This window comes from Macaca fascicularis, chromosome 9 (assembly GCF_037993035.2).
Source record: "Macaca fascicularis isolate 582-1 chromosome 9, T2T-MFA8v1.1".
Classification (NCBI taxonomy): Eukaryota; Metazoa; Chordata; class Mammalia; order Primates; family Cercopithecidae; genus Macaca; species Macaca fascicularis.
Window position 1 is genome coordinate 48,814,691 of NC_088383.1, and position 18,894 is coordinate 48,833,584.

General features: G+C 35.8%; 1 protein-coding gene across 17 annotated transcripts in view; it reads left to right on the top strand.

The window, feature by feature from the left end:
• The window catches only part of LOC102142087 (X-linked retinitis pigmentosa GTPase regulator), a 39,315-nt gene that overhangs the window by 6,336 nt on the left and 14,085 nt on the right, over nt 1-18,894 (top strand). For 2 of the 17 annotated variants that reach the window (XM_074000722.1, XM_074000725.1), the window contains exons 2-7: nt 195-257; nt 1,679-1,733; nt 2,299-2,457; nt 3,808-3,957; nt 10,974-11,132; nt 13,366-14,774. In XM_074000722.1, coding sequence (XP_073856823.1) covers nt 1,679-1,733; nt 2,299-2,457; nt 3,808-3,957; nt 10,974-11,132; nt 13,366-13,463 — 621 coding nt within the window. In that variant the 5' untranslated portion in view covers nt 195-257 and the 3' untranslated portion in view covers nt 13,464-14,774. Of the gene's footprint in view, nt 1-194; nt 258-1,678; nt 1,734-2,298; nt 2,458-3,807; nt 3,958-10,973; nt 11,133-11,836; nt 14,775-18,894 lie in introns of those variants that run through there. The other 15 variants (XM_074000724.1, XM_074000726.1, XM_074000729.1 and 12 more) reach the window with 14 other exon arrangements.

Below are 18,894 nucleotides of genomic sequence, written 5' to 3' on the forward strand. Positions count from 1 at the left end.
TATTTAAGCTCCACTGGTTATGATGGTACACAACCAGTTCTGAAAACCTCTGGTTTGCTATTTAAGAACATTGACTTTGGAATCAGACAAGCCTGCTATTAAATCTCGGTTCTATCACTTTGTTACCATTTGTCCTGGACTACTGTTCATTTTCATTGCTGTAAAATAATTGTCCCATTTTTAAATATTTTTAGCTCTAAAACCTGAAAAGGTGAAATTAGCTGCCTGTGGAAGGAACCACACCCTGGTGTCAACAGGTATAGTGCTCAACCTGTATGATTTCCTGCCTGACTTTGAGAACTGAGGTCTCATTCCAGTAACGTGGTTTTGTAAAATTAATAGAGATTATGCTTTGGCAACAGTAAAATTAGGGTTTTTGAAAATGTCAATGGCTAGTACACATTTGCCTTTGCAAATATACACATAAATGTCAAATGGCTGAAGAAAAAGCTTCTTTTCTTGGATTATATCATGGGACAGCATCTCCTAACCTGTGTGTCCACCTTAGGGGCTGGTTATTCCTGTTCTTGCTCTTCTAGAACTCTTCCTTACTAAGGTTGAGTGGAAGGCACCCGGAAGGCTGTTGATGTGAGCGAGCACAATTCCCATCAAAACCCATACCAGCTTTTGTGTGTGTATGTGTGTTTGTAGAAATTAACAAAGTGCTTCTAAAATTTATATGGAAAACAATTGACATAGAAGAGCCAAAACAATTTTGAAAAATAACAAAATTAGAGGACTGGCACTACCTGATTTCAAGACTCACTGTAAAGCTGCCGTAATCAAGACGGTGTGGTATTGGCAAAAAGATAGACAAAGATTAATGGAACAGAATAGAGTCTGCAAGTAGACCCGTATATATATGCCCACTTGATTTTTGGCAGAGATGCGAAATTCAATAGAGAAAGAGTAGTATCTTCAGCAAATGCTGCGGTAACAACTAGACCTCCAGGACCTGACCACTGAGCAGTTCTTCCTACCACCTTCCCTCTGCCCCTGCCCCGTGCCCCCAACCACTTATTCTGTCTTCAGGATGTTTTCACTGTGTCAGCTGCTCTCCACCTCTCCATACCTTTCCCTTTCTGAAGTGTCTTTTCTCTTTCTCTTAGGCTTTTCGGATTATCTTTTGAGATCCCATTAAGTGTTAGTTCGTCCATGGAACATTTTGTAACTGTTCAACTTTGTGTTCATTTATTTGTTTGAATTATTTCAATCTCACCAACTCTGGTTTGCTCCATGTGTGTTAAATTGTGCACTCCAATTTCTTGTGACCTTGTATGTATTTTCCATTTGAAAGCTAATCTTGTTTCCCCAATTAGGTTTCCTCTTTTCTTAAAAACAAAAAATAAAAATAACAATAACTTTAAAATTTTTACTAACTCAGGCTGATTCTGCCCTCATTTCACCCTATAATTTAGCAAGGCTTTAACTTCGTGTATATGTTTATGACGTAGCTAACTAATTATGTGTTAAAAATCTTCATTAATTTACAGCTTACTGGAAATGTGTATAATCTAGGCATGATGTACTTTTTATTTAATTAACAGAGTAATTAACAAACATTTTTACGTACTTTAAATGAGCCAAATGCTGTTCTAAGAATTTTACAAATCTCAGCTAATTCAGTCTTCATAACAACTCTTATGAAGTAGGTACTATTATTATTCCCATTTTATAGATGACGAAAATGAGGCACACAGAGGTTATGGCTTGCCCAAGGTCCCACAGCTTTGGTAAGTGGTAAGCCAGAATTTGCACCCAAGCAGTCTGGCTCTGGAGTCTTTCCTCCTAAACAGAGTGCTATAGTGACTTCTTATTTAGCTAGGAAGTTAAAATGAATACAACATAGAATTATCATGTTTCTAATTAGATTCTTCTTGGATTTGCCTCGTTTTACTTATTTATACTATATCTTAGCTTTAATGGGTACAGAAGTTAAAATTAATGGACACATCTCTTTTAAAATAGATTTGCATTTTAAACTAGTTTGGAAGTTACTTTCCTTGTTTTTACTCTGAATTAATAAAGTACTATATTAGCAAGAAATACGTTCCATTCATTCTGTTCATTTCAGTTGCTAGTTACATTCTAGATTGATTTCTAACATCTCACAAAAATATGTGACCTTGCTTGTTTTGCTGTATTTTGACGATGAAATGAAGTTGTCTCCCAAATAATAGGATAATGATAGCTTTCAACTTTCTTCACTGTTAAAAGAGGAAATCGCTGCTATGCACTGACCTGTCTCATAAAAAGGGGGACTTTATAGTCTGTTGATGTTTTCTTTTCCATGTGCAGAAGGAGGCAATGTATATGCAACTGGTGGAAATGATGAAGGACAGTTGGGGCTGGGTGACACTGAAGAAAGAAACACTTTTCGTGTAATTAGCTTTTTTACATCCGAGCATAAGATTAAACAGCTCTCTGCTGGATCTAATACTTCAGCTGCCCTAACTGGTGAGGCTTCTTTTTCAGTCTGGGACACATTCCTTTCCTGTAGATCAATATATGCCAACTCAGTAAACTGAAGGGAGCATTGCTGTTTAGTTTTCTTTCATTGACTATCTATGTGTTTTCAGAAAACATTTAAAATATAACTTTAAATCTTGACATACTGCAATTTTATGCTTATTTATGCTTATTTTATGCTTATTTGTGCTTATTTAAATATACATTTAAAAAGTAATTGGCAAATAAGCTCTAAGCTATGCTCTCCATCTACTCCTTTAGATATTCTTAAATATTATTTTCATTGTGTGCTCTTAAAGTTCTACTTACAGTTTTAGCTGAAGTTGCTATCAGAAACATCCACGGAAATCTATTGCAGCATATGGTGTTAAAATGTGATTTGTAACAGTCATTGTACCTCTCTGCCCTCCCTACCAAAAGCCCATATGAGACATTTCTTTAAAATTTGGAGCCAAGATCAGCTTGATCTCACTGAAGTTGCTGGTTAGCTGCTTTGTTTCAAGCAGGAGACTATGTAGCATCCGGTGTTACTCTATCAGGAAAGTCAGAGTTGTATCTGAAGCTCTATCCTTTGGATTTTGTCAGCCCTTAAGTTAGCATTTTGACATCCTTTCAGTTGTTATTTTCATTTATTTGTTTTGCATTACTAAACCACTTCAAAATTTAAATTATTTAAAATATATAAATAAATCTTGAGAATTCCTTTCTAAAATATTTTTCCTAGATTTTTTCTGACCTCAAAACCCTTATCAGAAATTATATAAGTTACCTATTTTTGAGATGTTTTACATGATATTATATCTTCATCCTCTAAGGCTAGCTTCTGTGTTTTCAGGTTTAAATTGTAAGGAAAAAAATATGTAGTGGAATACATTTCTTCTCTTCTTTTTTCCAAAACATCATTTCCACAGCGCTCTCAAGAGCAAGGTCTTCCAGGCTTTTTTGACCTGCAGGTGTCTAATGTGACCTGTGCTGTCTTTCAGTTCAGTTGCAGGTAGACTGCTTGGAAGGAGGAGAACATTTCTGTTTAGAGACATTAGAATGGGAAAGGGTGATTGTAGGAAAGGGCATTCTGTCTTTGCTATTGAGATAAAAATATGGCCAGGACTAAAGTGATTTACAATCAGGCTGTTCTGTGTTCTTTATCATTATAGAAGTATTTCACAATATAAATTGAACTCTTAAGTAGCTAACTGGTGTAAATGTCTTAGTAGTACTTTATTGTTAAGATACATAATTTTTATGAACTATAAAATAAATGGTCTTTTGGAAGTATAATAGCTTCAGAGCCTGACTACCTTTTAAAACCTTTTCTCACCCTTGTATTTTTCTTTGTAGAGGATGGAAGACTTTTTATGTGGGGTGACAATTCCGAAGGGCAAATTGGTTTAAAAAATGTAACTAATGTCTGTGTCCCTCATCAAGTGACCATTGGAAAACCTGTCTCCTGGATCTCTTGTGGATATTACCATTCAGCTTTTGTAACAAGTAAGACACATTTTGAAGTCATCATGTTATCTCCCACTTCTGTGTTATTATTAAATTAATAATGAAATGATGTAACATATTCTCTGGTTCTATAGAAATAATGCCATGGTTGTTCATGTAATGAAATTGTTTTGGTCTGTTTTAGGTCACAGTATTTCCCCATTTATATAATAAGAGTTCATAATTTCAAACTGTGTCTGACATGATCACTTTTTAGGTGAATATAGAGAGCTCAGCGTGGGATATGGTTTCCTTTGGGAGGACTTTCTCAGCATTCCCAACTTCTCCCTTTCCTGGACCTACTGGCAACCTTTTCTATCTTAGTTAAAATATTTGAAGTGTTGGGCTCTAGCTGTTATAGTCTATATCTACCCTAGTAATAACAGAGGAAGTGTGATTATGACTTTGCATCTAATTGATGGGATTTTTTAATAGTAAAAATACCTAGAGGAAATAGTTTATGGACCTTCTTAGACAAATCTTTAAAGATTTATTTTATGCATTTACTCTTTATTTCATGTACCACAGACTCGGGGTTAGAAAGTGGTAATTCACCCATCTCAGTGCCCCCCAAAGTTACCAATGAATTGGCAGCAGCATGATACCAAGAGAGAGTAAACCTGACTTTGTCAGTATTTTTCACCACTGCATCCCTGGTGTCTTGAACAAACTGATAATCAATAAATATTATTGAATGAAGGAGAAAGTGAATGAATGATGAATTGATTGCATTCCTTGGGGCAACACTACCTACCAACTTATTGGCAACTTTTGGCTCCTGGGGTTGGTATAGTCTGTACTTGCTTTGTTCATGAAACAAAAAACAGGAAACAAAAACACAAATGGGAAAAAAAAGGCAGCCAAATGATAAAAATACCAAGCAAAAGCATTGTTTTGTATTTGGACTTTAAGAAAAGTGCCAGAATGAATTGTGTGAATGAACTCTGCATTAGCCATTAGGTGAACAAGTGGAATAGTTCATCTTAACCAACAGGCATTATATTGAGCTTTTTTTTTTTTTTTTTTTTTTTTTGGTGTGTTTTTATGCTTTTTTAAAAAATTAAAACCCAGCTTTATTGAGATATAATTCACATACCCTACAATTCACCCATTTAAGGTAGATGATGGAATGTTTTTTAGCATATTCACAGGTTTGTACATAAAATGAACTTTTATACCGAGCATTTTGCTGAGATTCATTTACATCAGCTGATATGAACTGTCAGTAATTTTCACACTAGCCATTATTTTATGACTTTAATCACTTAAAGCAACTTTTTACAAATTTTGGAAATAACTCATGTATAAGGGGTTTTACTTAATATGTATTTCATGATAGATGAAAGTGTTACATAGAAAAGCATTTTTTTTTCTCTGTTGAATTTGTAGATCAGAAAAAGCAGATTCTTTATTTTTAATTTTTAGTATTTGTGGGTACATAATATATATATATATATATATATAGTGGGTACATTATATATATATATATGTAGTGGGTACATTTTATGTATATATATATGGAATACCTGAGATTTTTTATACAGGCATGTGATGGGTAATAATCACGTCGTGGAGAATGGGGTATCCATCCCCTCAAGCATTTACCCTTTATGTTACAAACAATCCAATGATACTCTCTTAGTTATTTTAAGATGTACAATTATTTTGATTGTAATCATCCTGTTGTGCTGTCAAATACTAGATATTATTATTTCTAATTTTTGGACCCATTAACCTACCCTCCTACACACACCCCACTCCCCTTTCTAGCCTTTGGTAACAATCCTTCTACTCTTTATTTCCATGAGTTTGTTTTGATTTTTACATCCCACAAATAAGTGAGAACATGCAGTATATGTCTTTCTGTGCCTGTTTTATTTCATTTAACATAATGACTTCCAGTTCCATCCATGTCATTACAAATGACTGGATCTCATTCTTTTTCATGGCTGAATAGTACTCTATGGGGATAAGTACCACATTTTTTCTTTTTTTTGAGACAGAGTCTTGCTCTTTTGCCCAGGTTGGAGTACAGTAGCACAATCTCAGCTCACTGTATCCTCCGCCTCCCGGGTTCAAGTGATTCTCCTGCCTCAGCCTCCTGAGTAGCTCGTATTACAGGCGCCAACCATCATGCCCAGCTAATTTTTTTGTATTTTTAGTAGCAACAGGGTTTCACCATGTTGGTCAGTCTGGTCTTGAACTCCTGACCTCAGATGATCCGCCCACCTTGGCCTCCCAAAGTGCTGGGATTACAGGTCTGAGCCACCGCGTCCAGCTCCACGTTTTCTTTATTCAGTCATCTGTTGATGAACACTTAGGTTGCTTCCAAATCTTGGCTATTGTGAACAGTGCTGCAACAAACATGGGAGTGCAGATATCTCTTTGATATACCAGTTTCTGTTCTTTGGGTATATACCCAGCAGTGGGATTGCTGGATCATATGGTAGCTCTGTTTTTAGTTTTTTGAGGAACCTCCAAACAGAATAGTTTATTTCCTAATAAAAATGCAGAACATATTACTAAGATAGTTATGTTTAAGACTTCCTACAGATTTTTCACCTACTAGTATATTTAAATGCTCATGTTCGTATTTTAAATTCGTGTTCTCAATTCAAGTTCATATTATAAATTATATAAAATATTCAATTTTTAGATGTTATAGGTAAAATCTATGGAGTTTTCAGGTATTATCCCTGATTTCTGTGTCTTTTCATCTGATATGTTAATGGTTGGGTCTGAGCATTTCAACCAATGATTCACTGATTTAGGTGTAGTACAATAGGGGATATAAGCAAATGAGTTGGGGTCATGGGAACTGGGGGCAGGAATTTGTGGAGCAATCTTCAGAGACTGGAGAATAGAGACTTGGCAGTGTGCTTAAGATCAGAATCCTGGGGAAGGTAGCTATCAGAGCCAGGTAGGTAGTTTGAAGAATCCAGATTTTATAAAAATTAATAGACCTAAGTGAAGTAGATATAATTGATATGAAATGACCTATTTGTTCTTCATGATAAATGTTATTTTATTTTTTATATATAAATAAGGAAAAGACCTTGAAATTAAATAAAACATTTTATATGGATTAAAAGCACTCACCTTCCCCTTTAAGGAAGGTCCTACTGATAAGCTACAGGAAAATATCTTCTTACCCTTTATAGCAAGCTCGTCCAACCCGCAGCCCAGGATGGCTTTGAATGTGGCCCAACACAAATCGTAACCCTTCTTAAAACATGGGATTTATGCACAGACCTTTTCTTTTTTTAGCTCATCAGCTATCGTTAGTGTTAGTGTATTTAATGTGTGGCCAAAGACAATTCTTCCAGTGTGGTCCAGGGAAGCCAAAAGATTGGACACCCCTGCTTTATAGGTAAAACATTTTACTTTAAAAAGTTGACACTGTGAGAAACCTCAGCAACTTACTATGTAAAAGTCATTTTAAATGCTATTTCTTACAATACCAAGTTGATTAAAATGTAGTACCTGCCCTTCTGGAGTTTACAGTCAAACCATAGGATGTATAGTTTTCCATGTACAAAGCATTTTCAAGTACAAATAGATTTCATTTAATCTCCCAACCACTCTGAGAGAGAGGTGGTGGTATCTCTGATTCCGTATATGCAGGCAGGATTCAAACACAGTTTTATTCAAGGTGATGCTGCAATTGAGTTGCAGAATCAGAATTTGAACTCCAGTCTTCCAGCTCTAAAAGCCAGAACAACTTCTACTGACATGCAGTTTCTCTCCATGTACAAGAGGAAGAGGAGGATGTGGTAGCAGCTACTAATGACCAGGCACTGATTGTGTTCTAAGTGTCTTTGAATGCATTAATTCAGTTATTCCTATGAAACAACCCTATCACATAGGCACTTTTATCCCCATGTTACAGGCCTAGCGATTGAACAACTTGCTCAGTATGATTGAGTAAGTGGCAGAATCCAGATGCAAACAAGGCAGTCTGACTCGGTAGCACATACTTTTCACTACTGTGCTAGACCAATAACTGCAATATACAGCAGACCATGATTGGTAACATAAGACATTTGATAGCAGAGTCTTACATGAGATCAAGAAAGAAAAAATATTATTTCTTGTTAAGGACATCAGGACATATTTCAGAGAAAGGGTGGTATTTGAGATTAACCATGAAAGATGGAAGCAACTCTGAGAGAGACAGAGATGAGGGAAGAACAATCCAGGCAGAGACAAAAACATGTGCAGAGATAAAGAGACAGAAAAGTAAATCATGTATTTGGAGATTATTGCATAGTTGAGTTTGTTTAGAGGTTAGGGATCATGGATCCTAATGTGAACCCCTAAAATGATATGCTAAAATTGGTAGGTGCATTTTTTTTTTTTTTTTTTGAGCCAGGTCTCAGTCTGTTGCCCAGGCTGGAGTGCAGTGGCATAATCACGGCTCACTGTAGCCTAGACCTTCTGGGCTCGAGTGATCCTCCCACCTCATTCCCCTGAGTAGCTGGGACAAAGATGGATGACACCACACCCGGCTAATTTTTGTATTCTTTGTAGAGACATGGGTTTCACCATGTTGCCCAGGCTGGTCTCAAACTCTTAGACTCAAGCCATCTGCCAGCCTCGGCCTCCCAAAGTGCTGGGATTACAGGTGTGAGCCATCACACCCTGCTGGGATGTGTACTTTTTTTTATAGAGCTGTCATCAAATTCTCAAGGGAGGATGTGACTCAAAAGAGAGTCACCAGCTTGGGAGTAGATAGAAATATGACTGGTTAGTAGTCCGGGGACCTAATATGGAAGGTCTCTTGTAACAGTCTGCAGTTTATACTTGATACATGTATTTTTTTTTTTATTTGGAAGTGTCATAATTAGAGCCTTGTTTTTGGAAGATATATCTGATATTGTGTGGATATGTTAGACTAGAGGTAGGAAAGACATTTGAGAAACTTGATCCAGGTGAAAATTCATGTTAAGGTGTAAAGGGAATCAGGAATCTATAGACAGAAATGGAGAGAGACTCATCAGGACTTAGGAACCAGTTTCTTTTATTTATTTATTTATTTATTTATTTATTTATTATTATTATACTTTAAGTTGTAGGGTACATGTGCATAACGTGCAGGTTTGTTACATATGTATACTTGTGCCATGTTGCTGTGCTGCACCCATCAACTCGTCATTCTAAAGAGCTTCTGCACAGCAAAAGACACTACCATCAGAGTGAACAGGCAACCTACAGAATGGGAGAAAATTTTTGCAATCTACTCATCTGACAAAGGGCTAATATCCAGAACCTACAAAGAACTCAAACAAATTTACAAGAAAAAAACAAACAACCCCATCAAAAAGTGGGCAAAGGACATGAACAGACATTTCTCAAAAGAAGACATTCATACAGCCAACAGACACATGAAAAAATGCTCATCATCACTGGCCATCAGAGAAATGCAAATCAAAACCACCATGAGATACCATCTCACACCAGTTAGAATGGCAATCATTAAAAAGTCAGGAACCAGTTTCTATGGGAGGCAACAAGCATGGGAGAATGGAAGGGTGCTAACTTACTGGGCACCACTTTTGTGTCAGTGTTCGCTAAATACTTCATAGAAAACTGTGGTCCATAAAACTTCATTTTCTGTGCAGATCAATTCAGAAAATCAATATAGCTGTGTTTACAGTATTTGAGCAAGTTTCAAGTGGTGCATATCTTGTGCATTGGCTGTCCCACACCTTCCCGAAGTTCCGTGATTTTCTAGAAGGACTCACAGTCTTCAATAGCAGATTATACTTATGAATAAGATTTATTACAGCAAAGGATACAAAGCAAAAAGAAAAAGTGGGGAAAAGATAAGCATCTACAGTGGAGTCCAGAGAAGTCGTGCTTGGACTTCCTAGTACTTTCTCTTAGGAAACCACACAGGGCATGTTTTCTTTTTAGCAGTGAACTACAGGGACATGTGTGGAATGTCTCTGCCCAGGGAAACCCATTCTGGTGCTTCCAGGGGATTTAGCAGGCTGGTCATATAGGCACCACCTGCTAGCAACTGGCCACAGCAGCTGAAACTCAGGACCCTCAATAATGAAGCCAGGTGCGCATCATCAATGTTAATGTTTGTGCAAGCAGCCCTGAGAAACCTAATCTGGCATAGTTCATTGCTCTGGTATATATAACAAAGTCATTAATCATTCATATAAAGAACACTCCAGGGGCCACCTTCTCAGGGGTTGGGCAAGGATCAATCATGGTTCTCTCAGAGACTTACAAAGAATAAGCAAGCAGATCTGCTCTGTTGTCTCTTTGCTGATACCAATGGTGATGTGTTCTATGTCATTCTTGAGATTGGACCATATACTTACACAAGATTTTTAAATTCTACTTTATAGAACTCAGTTAATTGCATAGAAATGAATAAGAAAGTTCTTGCTTTCAAGAAGTTCACAGTCATAATACAGTGTGATAAATGTAACAAAGAAGCAAATTAATAGTGTTAGTATGGACAGGGCAGTGATTAAGTGTCAGGAACTCTTTGGTAAGCGTCTTTGGAGGAAATGCCATCTAAATGGGTAAAATCTGCTATGTTAGGATTTACTTAACATATTTACTACACACATAAGTGAGTTTTCTAAACCAGTTTCATATAAAGCAATTATTTATTCATTTATTCCACAAATATTAAGTGCTTGTTCTAGACACTGCTAGGTTTTGGGGATACCGTAGGGAGCAAGACAAAATTCGTGTTTTTATGGGAGCTTTAAGTAAGTAGAAGACACAAGATATTCTTCACTTTTGTGAAAGCACTAAAATGATTTCTAGTTGTTTATTAGTAGTGGTAGTCATGAATTTTTCATGAAAATTACTGGATTAAAATAATCAAGGGGAAAAGAAAATCTAGCTTTATTTCCTTATCATACAGTGAAAATATCTCAAGAAAGGTCAAATGTATTAAGTTATCCTTGTCAAAACATTTTTTTGAAGGTAAGATCAGCTTTTTGTTCATATGTATGTCATCACTAATCACTGTACTTTTCCTTCAATAGCAGATGGTGAGCTATATATGTTTGGAGAACCTGAGAATGGGAAGTTAGGTCTTCCTAATCAGCTCCTGAGCAATCACAGAACACCCCAGCTGGTGTCTGAAATTCCTGAGAAGGTGATCCAAGTAGCTTGTGGCGGAGAGCACACTGTGGTTCTCACAGGTATGGATGGAGTCCACTGTTCTGTTCCCTGCTTTCTGTGGAGACTAATGAAATTTTTTTAGTGTTCATTTTTTTTTTTATTGTGGTAAGAATACTTGCTATAAGAACTACCTTCTTAATAGATTTTTAAGTGTATAATACAGTATTTTTATATGTAGGCACCACTATTGTACAGCAGATGTCTGAAACTTATCTTGAATAACTGAAACTTCATGCCCACTGTACAGTAACTCGTCTTTCCCGCCTCCCCTCAGCTCCTGGCAACCACCATTCTGTTCTTAGCCTCTATGAGTTTGACTCTTAGACACCTCGTGTCAGGTGGCTTTGCATCTCTTTCCATTAAGATTCTCACTTTTGGGGCCTGGTGCAATGGCTGACACCTGTAATCCTAGCATCTTGGGAGGCCAAGGCAAGCAGATCTCTTCAGCCCAGGAGTTTGAGACCAGCCTGAGCAACATGGTGAAACCCCAACTTTACTAAAATTAGCCAGGTGTGGTCTCAGCTAGACCTTGTCTCCAAAAAAAAAAAAAAAAAAAAAAAACCCAAAAAGATTCTCACCCTTTATTTCTATACTTAATATATATTTCTGGTCTATGAAATAATTTTTTTAAGTAGAAAAAAAGGGATTCTGCTAATGTAATTTATATTTTCATGACCTTAACTTTTTTTTTTTTTTTGAGACGGATTTCACTCTTGTCATCTAGGCTGAAGTGCAACGGCCCGATCTCAGCTCACTGCAGCCTCTGCTTCCTGAGTTCAAGCAATTCTCCCGCCTCAGCCTCCTGAGTAGCTGGGATTACAGGCGCCCACTACCATGCCCGGCTAATTTTTGTATTTTCAGTAGAGAGGGGGTTTTGCCATGTTGGCAAGACTGCCTCGAACTCCTAACCTCAGGTGATTCACCCGCCTCGGCCTCCCAAAGTGTTGGGATTACAGGCGTGAGCCACCACATCTGGCCTGACCTTAACATTTTTAATGGCAACATATTCCATTATTTTTAGCTCATTTTCAGGGACAAACAATTTTTCTTATATATATGTTTTCTATATTTATCTAAAATCGACATTTTTCCTGAAATGCCTTCTTTTGGAGAAGCTTTTTGTTCAAGCTATTTTCTACATGACATTGATAATTCTTTTTTTGTGATATTTACAGTGTATAACTTGGGAATTTCTTTGTAGTTGTATGTTCTGTTATAGTAATTTATTAAAATAAATTTTTATTTATTTTTATTATGGTAAGGTTTTAAATTACAGATAATAAAATAAAGTTAGGACCTTAATAGTGATGTTACTTTTGGAATCTGAATTTCATATTTGTTATGACATGTCATTTCTCACAATTCTAATCACTGTATTGAAATATACTCACTACTTGCTAATATGTTTACTAAATTGATGCTTCCAAATTTTTTTTGACATTAGATTTATTTTAGATGAGTAATGTACATAATACAATTAGGTAGTGAATTATTATATTTTTTGCACAAAAATTAATAGTTTGTGAAGTCACCACTTAATCTTTAGTAACCCAAAGTTAGAAATGTTGCAGATAAATTTTGAATAATATCCAATTCTAAGATGATATGCCTAATGTTGCCGGGTAAGTGAAGAATATTTTATCTTTATATTTTTCTCTCTGATGTTACTTTTCCTCAACTTCCTGTTCCAGCCCCAATCATGGTTATTAAGCTTTAGTTACTAGATGGAATCTTTTCTAAGTTAGAAAAAATTTTTTTTCAAAACTTATACTCTAAATTTGGAAATAATTCTGAGGTTTAAGATTTTTTTGGAATTCCTGTTGAAAAAGTGAATTTTTATATAATTTCAAAAATGTCCTAAAAATTAAACTTTGAAATTAATTTGTAAACATTATCTGAAAATTCATTCTATAGACAGAAATGCAACTTGATGTGTTACATATTTTCTCTAGTTTATGCAAAGATTATAGAAAGAATGAATAGGTCATTCAGGGTTATTTTAACAGATACAGATGCTGATTGTATAATAATAGTGTCTTCAGCCATTCATTATAAAATATTTTTCTATAAAGTGAGCAACAAGATAATCTATGATACTTTTAATGAAAGCTTAATTCTTACTTTTATATTCTTAATTTAAAATAAACACACTTAAGGATGATGTTTTCTTGTGGTTTTAAAGACATTTAGCTTTCTGTGGTCTTTGTTCTGAGCCTAAGTATAATCTTTCCAGAAACTGATTTCTCTCTCCAGATTTTTGCAAGCTTTGGGATCTCATACACCAGGAAAGTTTTTTAAATTATGAGATGCATCTATTTGACAGACCTGGAATAGTTACTGTTTGCCACTAAGATTTCCACTGCAGATGCAAGAAAGAAGTGTCCTTGCATTTCCTGTCTGATTGTGGCAGCCAACATTGAATGGGGGAATACAGGAGAAAAACTTGGCAATACAGGGAAAAAAACATGAAGAGAGAATTTTTACAGTTCATAAAATAATTTTGTAAACAGTGAAGAGCTTGTGTTACAAACCAGAGAATAACCTAAAATTTGAGTTTAAAAAATTATGAGAACCAATAGATGGTTGTCAGCTTCTGATTCACATTTGCCTAAATATGGGCATTGAAAAAAATGACTGTTTGCACTATCATATCATAAAATAAGGAATATTTTCAAAATAGAAAGCTCTTAATTGTATAATAAAGGACACCTCCTTCAACTGTATAAATGTATCTGTATGGAAATTTCACTACTTTGCCTGTTTTTCACATTTCTCCATGGACCTGTGCAAGCTTTATTATGAGCCAGCCCTGGTGAGGAACCTGATTCTGGAACACAGTATAGGCAGAATATTAAAAATATTTAGTCCTAGGTGATGAAGAAATGGACCTGAAGAGTATATTGATCATCAGTGTGACTAAATACTAAACTGGATTGCTAAGAGAGTTATGGAACATTTTGTAAGACCTTAAGGAAAGAATAGCTAATCACCTGTTCCAATTTCTTTCACCAAAGAAAAGCACTTGGATTAGATTATTCTATGAAGGGCCTTCCCAGCCTTGTTTTTCTATATGTCTATAACTCTTACCTTAAAATCTATTAGAGGATCATTCATTAAACTATTTTTAAAACAATTTAGTTCATATCTGATGAATTTATTTCAAATATAATATTTGCACATGACCACGATAGTTTAGAAAATAAAACTGGTTGTAGTGATAGGGTGATTATAGTTTCGCCTTGGGATCAGGGAAACCATGGACCACTGTGGAAAAAGTCTGAGGCTGGAACTTGGTACAGACTAAGTGAGGCAGAGTGATATTTGTAATTTTGTAAGTCATCCACAGCAGTTACCAACAGATAAGAAAGGCCAGTTGTAAGATGGGGTTCACAATGAAGTCTGGGTCCTGAGGCAAATGAGAATTTATCTTAACTTCTAAGATTATGTTTGGATAAACTTAAGTGTTCTACAGGTTAACAAATTATTCGTTCTGAAATCAAATATATTCTGTGAAATTACAGTAATATTGATCTGAAGCTAACTGATCAAATCTGTTTTCCTAATGTAATATTACTTATTAACATTAAATTATGTTGTTAAGTGTCACAAAGGTGATATGGCCAAAAATTCTATTGGTTGTTAAATAAAATGTCCTTAAATAAGAGCACCTTAGATCATTTTTATAAAATAGAAACTACTGTCATCACTAATATCCAAGCACCTGAATGGGAACCTACCAGGATACGGAACAAAACTTTTGTAACATGATTCAGACTGCCTAAACAGCCTCATTTCACAGGCTAATTGAAGTCAAACAGCCTAAGAAATGTAGAGTAATTGTTGGTTAGCTAGAGATAGATAGTTGTTTTAATTTACCCAGTATTCTACTGTTAAGCTGAACATTTAGAACTGGAAATATGCCATGTGATTATTAATTAAACTAAGATGGTTTTTTAATATTAAAATAAAGATCTGTTTTGCCATTGCCTCAATATGGCTTCATATCCTTAATACAGCATATTTTTTTAAGGAGTAATATCTATTTGTCTTATTTATGAAGCAAACATTTTTATTAGAAAAAATTGTAAAACCACATGGCCATAGACAATTAGGTTTTCATTTGTAACCCCTATTGACAGAATGAGTTGATTAGATACTTTTTAGAAAAATGTTCTTTACAACAGAACGTCATATTATGTTTTCAAATCTGCCTGAATGTTTTCTCTTTTAATCCTGTCAGCAACTCTATTAGATAGGGATTATAACATCAGAGAATCTAAGTAACTCACCTGCTTGCCACAGCTAGTAATAATGAAGGTTTGGGTTCTGGCATGAATACCAAGCGCTTACCCTTCCTCCTGTAATAGGAGAAACTCAATGTACTAAACTCAGTGTACTAAGGAGAATTGACTAATGTAATCGACACTGCACGTCCTAATGCAGCAGCGAGGAGCATGTCTCTAAAAGGACCCTTTCATCACCACTCTTGTATCCTGTTTTTGTACTTTTTCATTTCTAGAAAACATATGACATAATATTTAATGAGTTACTGAAAGTCCTTTGGAATCACTTCAAAATATCAATATAGAGAAAAGCTTTTCCCCTCCTATTAGAGTTGCATTTCCTAGTAAAGAAGCTTTACGGCCGGGCGCGGTGGCTCAAGCCTGTAATCCCAGCACTTTGGGAGGCCGAGACGGGCGGATCACTAGGTCAGGAGATTGAGACCATCCTGGCGAACACGGTGAAACCCCGTCTCTACTAAAAAATACAAAAAACTAGCCGGGCGAGGCGGCGGGCGCCTGTAGTCCCAGCTACTCGGGAGGCTGAGGCAGGAGAATGGCGTAAACCCGGGGGGCGGAGCTTGCAGTGAGCTGAGATCCGGCCACTGCACTCCAGCCCGGGCGACAGAGCCAGACTCCGTCTCAAAAAAAAAAAAAAAAAAGAAGCTTTACTTGTGAATAAATGTAGCATATGTACTATCAGTTTTAATTCTCAAGACAATTCTCTGAAATTGGGTTTTATAAAATAGATTATTAAACTACTTGAATTTTGTTTTATTTTATTTTTGAGATGGAGTCTTGCTCTGTTGCCCAGGCTGGAGTGCAGTGGCGTGATCTCGGGTCACTGCAACCTCCACCTCCAGGGTTCAAGCGATTCTCCTGCCTCAGCCTCCCTAGTAGCTGGGATTACAGGTGTACACCACCACGCCCGGCTAATTTTTGTATTTTTAGTAGAGACGGTTTCACCACATTGGCCAGACTCTTCTCCAACTCCTGACCTTAGGTGATGCGTAAACTACTTTTAAAAGGAAGAAGTTTTTCTGTAGGAGACACTCTTCACTTTTTATTTGACATAGTGAATTAGCTTAATGACAGTTGGTACTTTCTTTTTTATTTTTTGAGGTGGAATGTCGCTCTATCACCCAGGCTGGAGTGCAGTGGTGCAATCTTGGCCCACTGCAACCTCTGCCTCCTGGGTTCAAGTGATTCTTCTGCCTCAGCCTCCCGATGTAGCTGGAATTACAGATGCGTGCCATCATGCCCAACTAATTTTTGTAATTTTAGTAGAGATGGGGTTTCACCATGATGGCCAGGCCAGTCTCAAGCCTGGCCTCAAGCAATCCACCCGCCTTGGCCTCCCAAGGTGCTGGGATTATAGGCGTGAGCCACTGCACCTACCTGGGTTGTTTATTTTTTATTCTTGAGTTTTAAGTGTTTTTTTATTTTTTGCATATTTGGATACCAGTCTCTTATCAGTTATGTGTTTTGCAATTATTTTCTCCCATTCTGTGCCTTTTCTTTTTATTCTTTTATCAGTGTCTTTTGCAGTACAGAAATATTTTTCTGTACTGACATATATGGCCAATCCACACTCAAGGGGAAGAGAATTATAATCCATCTCATATTGAGAGAAATATAAAGGAGTTTGTGGCTCTATTTTAACGTTTTGATTGATGTATAATTTCCATACAATAAACTGCACCTGTTTATAGTGTAAAAGTTGGCTAAGTTTTGACACATGTATACCCACGAAACCCTCACCATTATCATGATAACAAACATATTCATCAACCCCTAAAAAATACAAAACATTAAGTTTAAAGAAGCTCAGTGAGATGCAAGGGAAATCTGAAAACCAATAAAAGAAAGTCAGAAAATCAATTTAAGGTACAAATGAGAAAGGAAATAGCTATCTTAGAAAAGAAAATAAAAACCAGAAATTCTGAAGGAAAAAAAATTATTGGAGGAAACACAAAACACATTTAAAACGTTAAAAAATAGGCTATACCAAGGAAAAGAAAAAAAATTCTATGAGTTGAAGATAGGTCTTTTAAAATAATCAAGACAAAATTTTGCAAAATGAATTTTTAAAATAAGTGAAACTCTGAGACATTTGGGACTACATAGGGCAAACCAATTTATGAATTGTATTATCAAGGTAAGGAGAATTCAAAAGGCCTAGAGAACCTAATTAATGAAATAATAGATAAAATCTTTCCACATTTAGCAAGATATTTAGACATTCAGATATGGAAGGCTCAGTGATCCCTAACAAATGCAGTGCAAAAAGGACTTCACCACAGCACATTAAAATCTGACTGTCTCAAATCGGTGTAAATGCAAAGATTCTAAAATCAGAAAGAAAAGTGCATCTATTCACCTATGAAGGAGACCCCATCGGACTAACAGTGGGTTTCTCAGGAGAAACCATAAAGGCCAGAAAACAGTGGGATGGCATTTTCAAAATGCTGAAAGGAAAAATAAAGTCAGCTAAGAATTCTACATTCAGCAAGGCTGAACTTCATAAATAAAGTATAAATCAATCTTTTCCAGACAAGCAAATCCTGAAGAAATTTGCCACCACTAGACTGGTCCTACAAAAAATGCTCAACTGATTCCTAAACATGGAAGTAAAAAGACAATATTTACAACCAGGAAAACACACGAAAGTATAAAACTCACTGATAAAGCAATCACACGAAGGAGGAAGAGAAACAAATCATAGGACTCTACTACAGAACTCCACCAAACAACGACAGTCAAAGAAAATGAAAAATTCAAATAATTTATAAATTAACTAGAAAACAACAACATAACAGGAACAAAACCACAGATATCAATGTAAACCTTGATTGTAAATGGATTAAATATTCATTTAAAAATATATAGACTGGCTGAATACATTTAGAAATATTTTTGAGCTATATGCTGCTTCCAAGAAAGTCATGTTACCAGTAAAGGCGTGGAAAAAGATATTCCATGCAAATGAAAACTAAAAGCAAAAACGAGAAGCTACACTTATATCAGATAAATCATACCTTAAGTCAAAAACAGTTAAGAAAATGCAAAAGGATTATTATATATTAATAAAGGGGTCAATTCATTAAGAACATGTATATTACAAGTTTATATTTACAAAATGCTGGATCACCCACATTTATAAAACCAATATTTAGTCATAAACAGAGAGATAGGGAGCAATACAATAATACTTGGGAAATTCAACACACCATTCAGAGCATTAGACAAATTATCTAGACAGAAAAGAAACAAACATTGGACTAAAATTGGACTTTAGACCAAATGACTTAACAGATATTTACAGAACATTCTACTCAACAACTGCAGAATATACGTTCTTCTCATCAGTACATGGATTATTGTCCAAAATAGACCATATTTTAGGCCACAAAATAAGTCTCAACAAATTTTAAAATACCAAAATCAGATTAAGTATCTTCTCTGACCACAGTGGAGCAAAACTAGAAACCAATACCAAGAG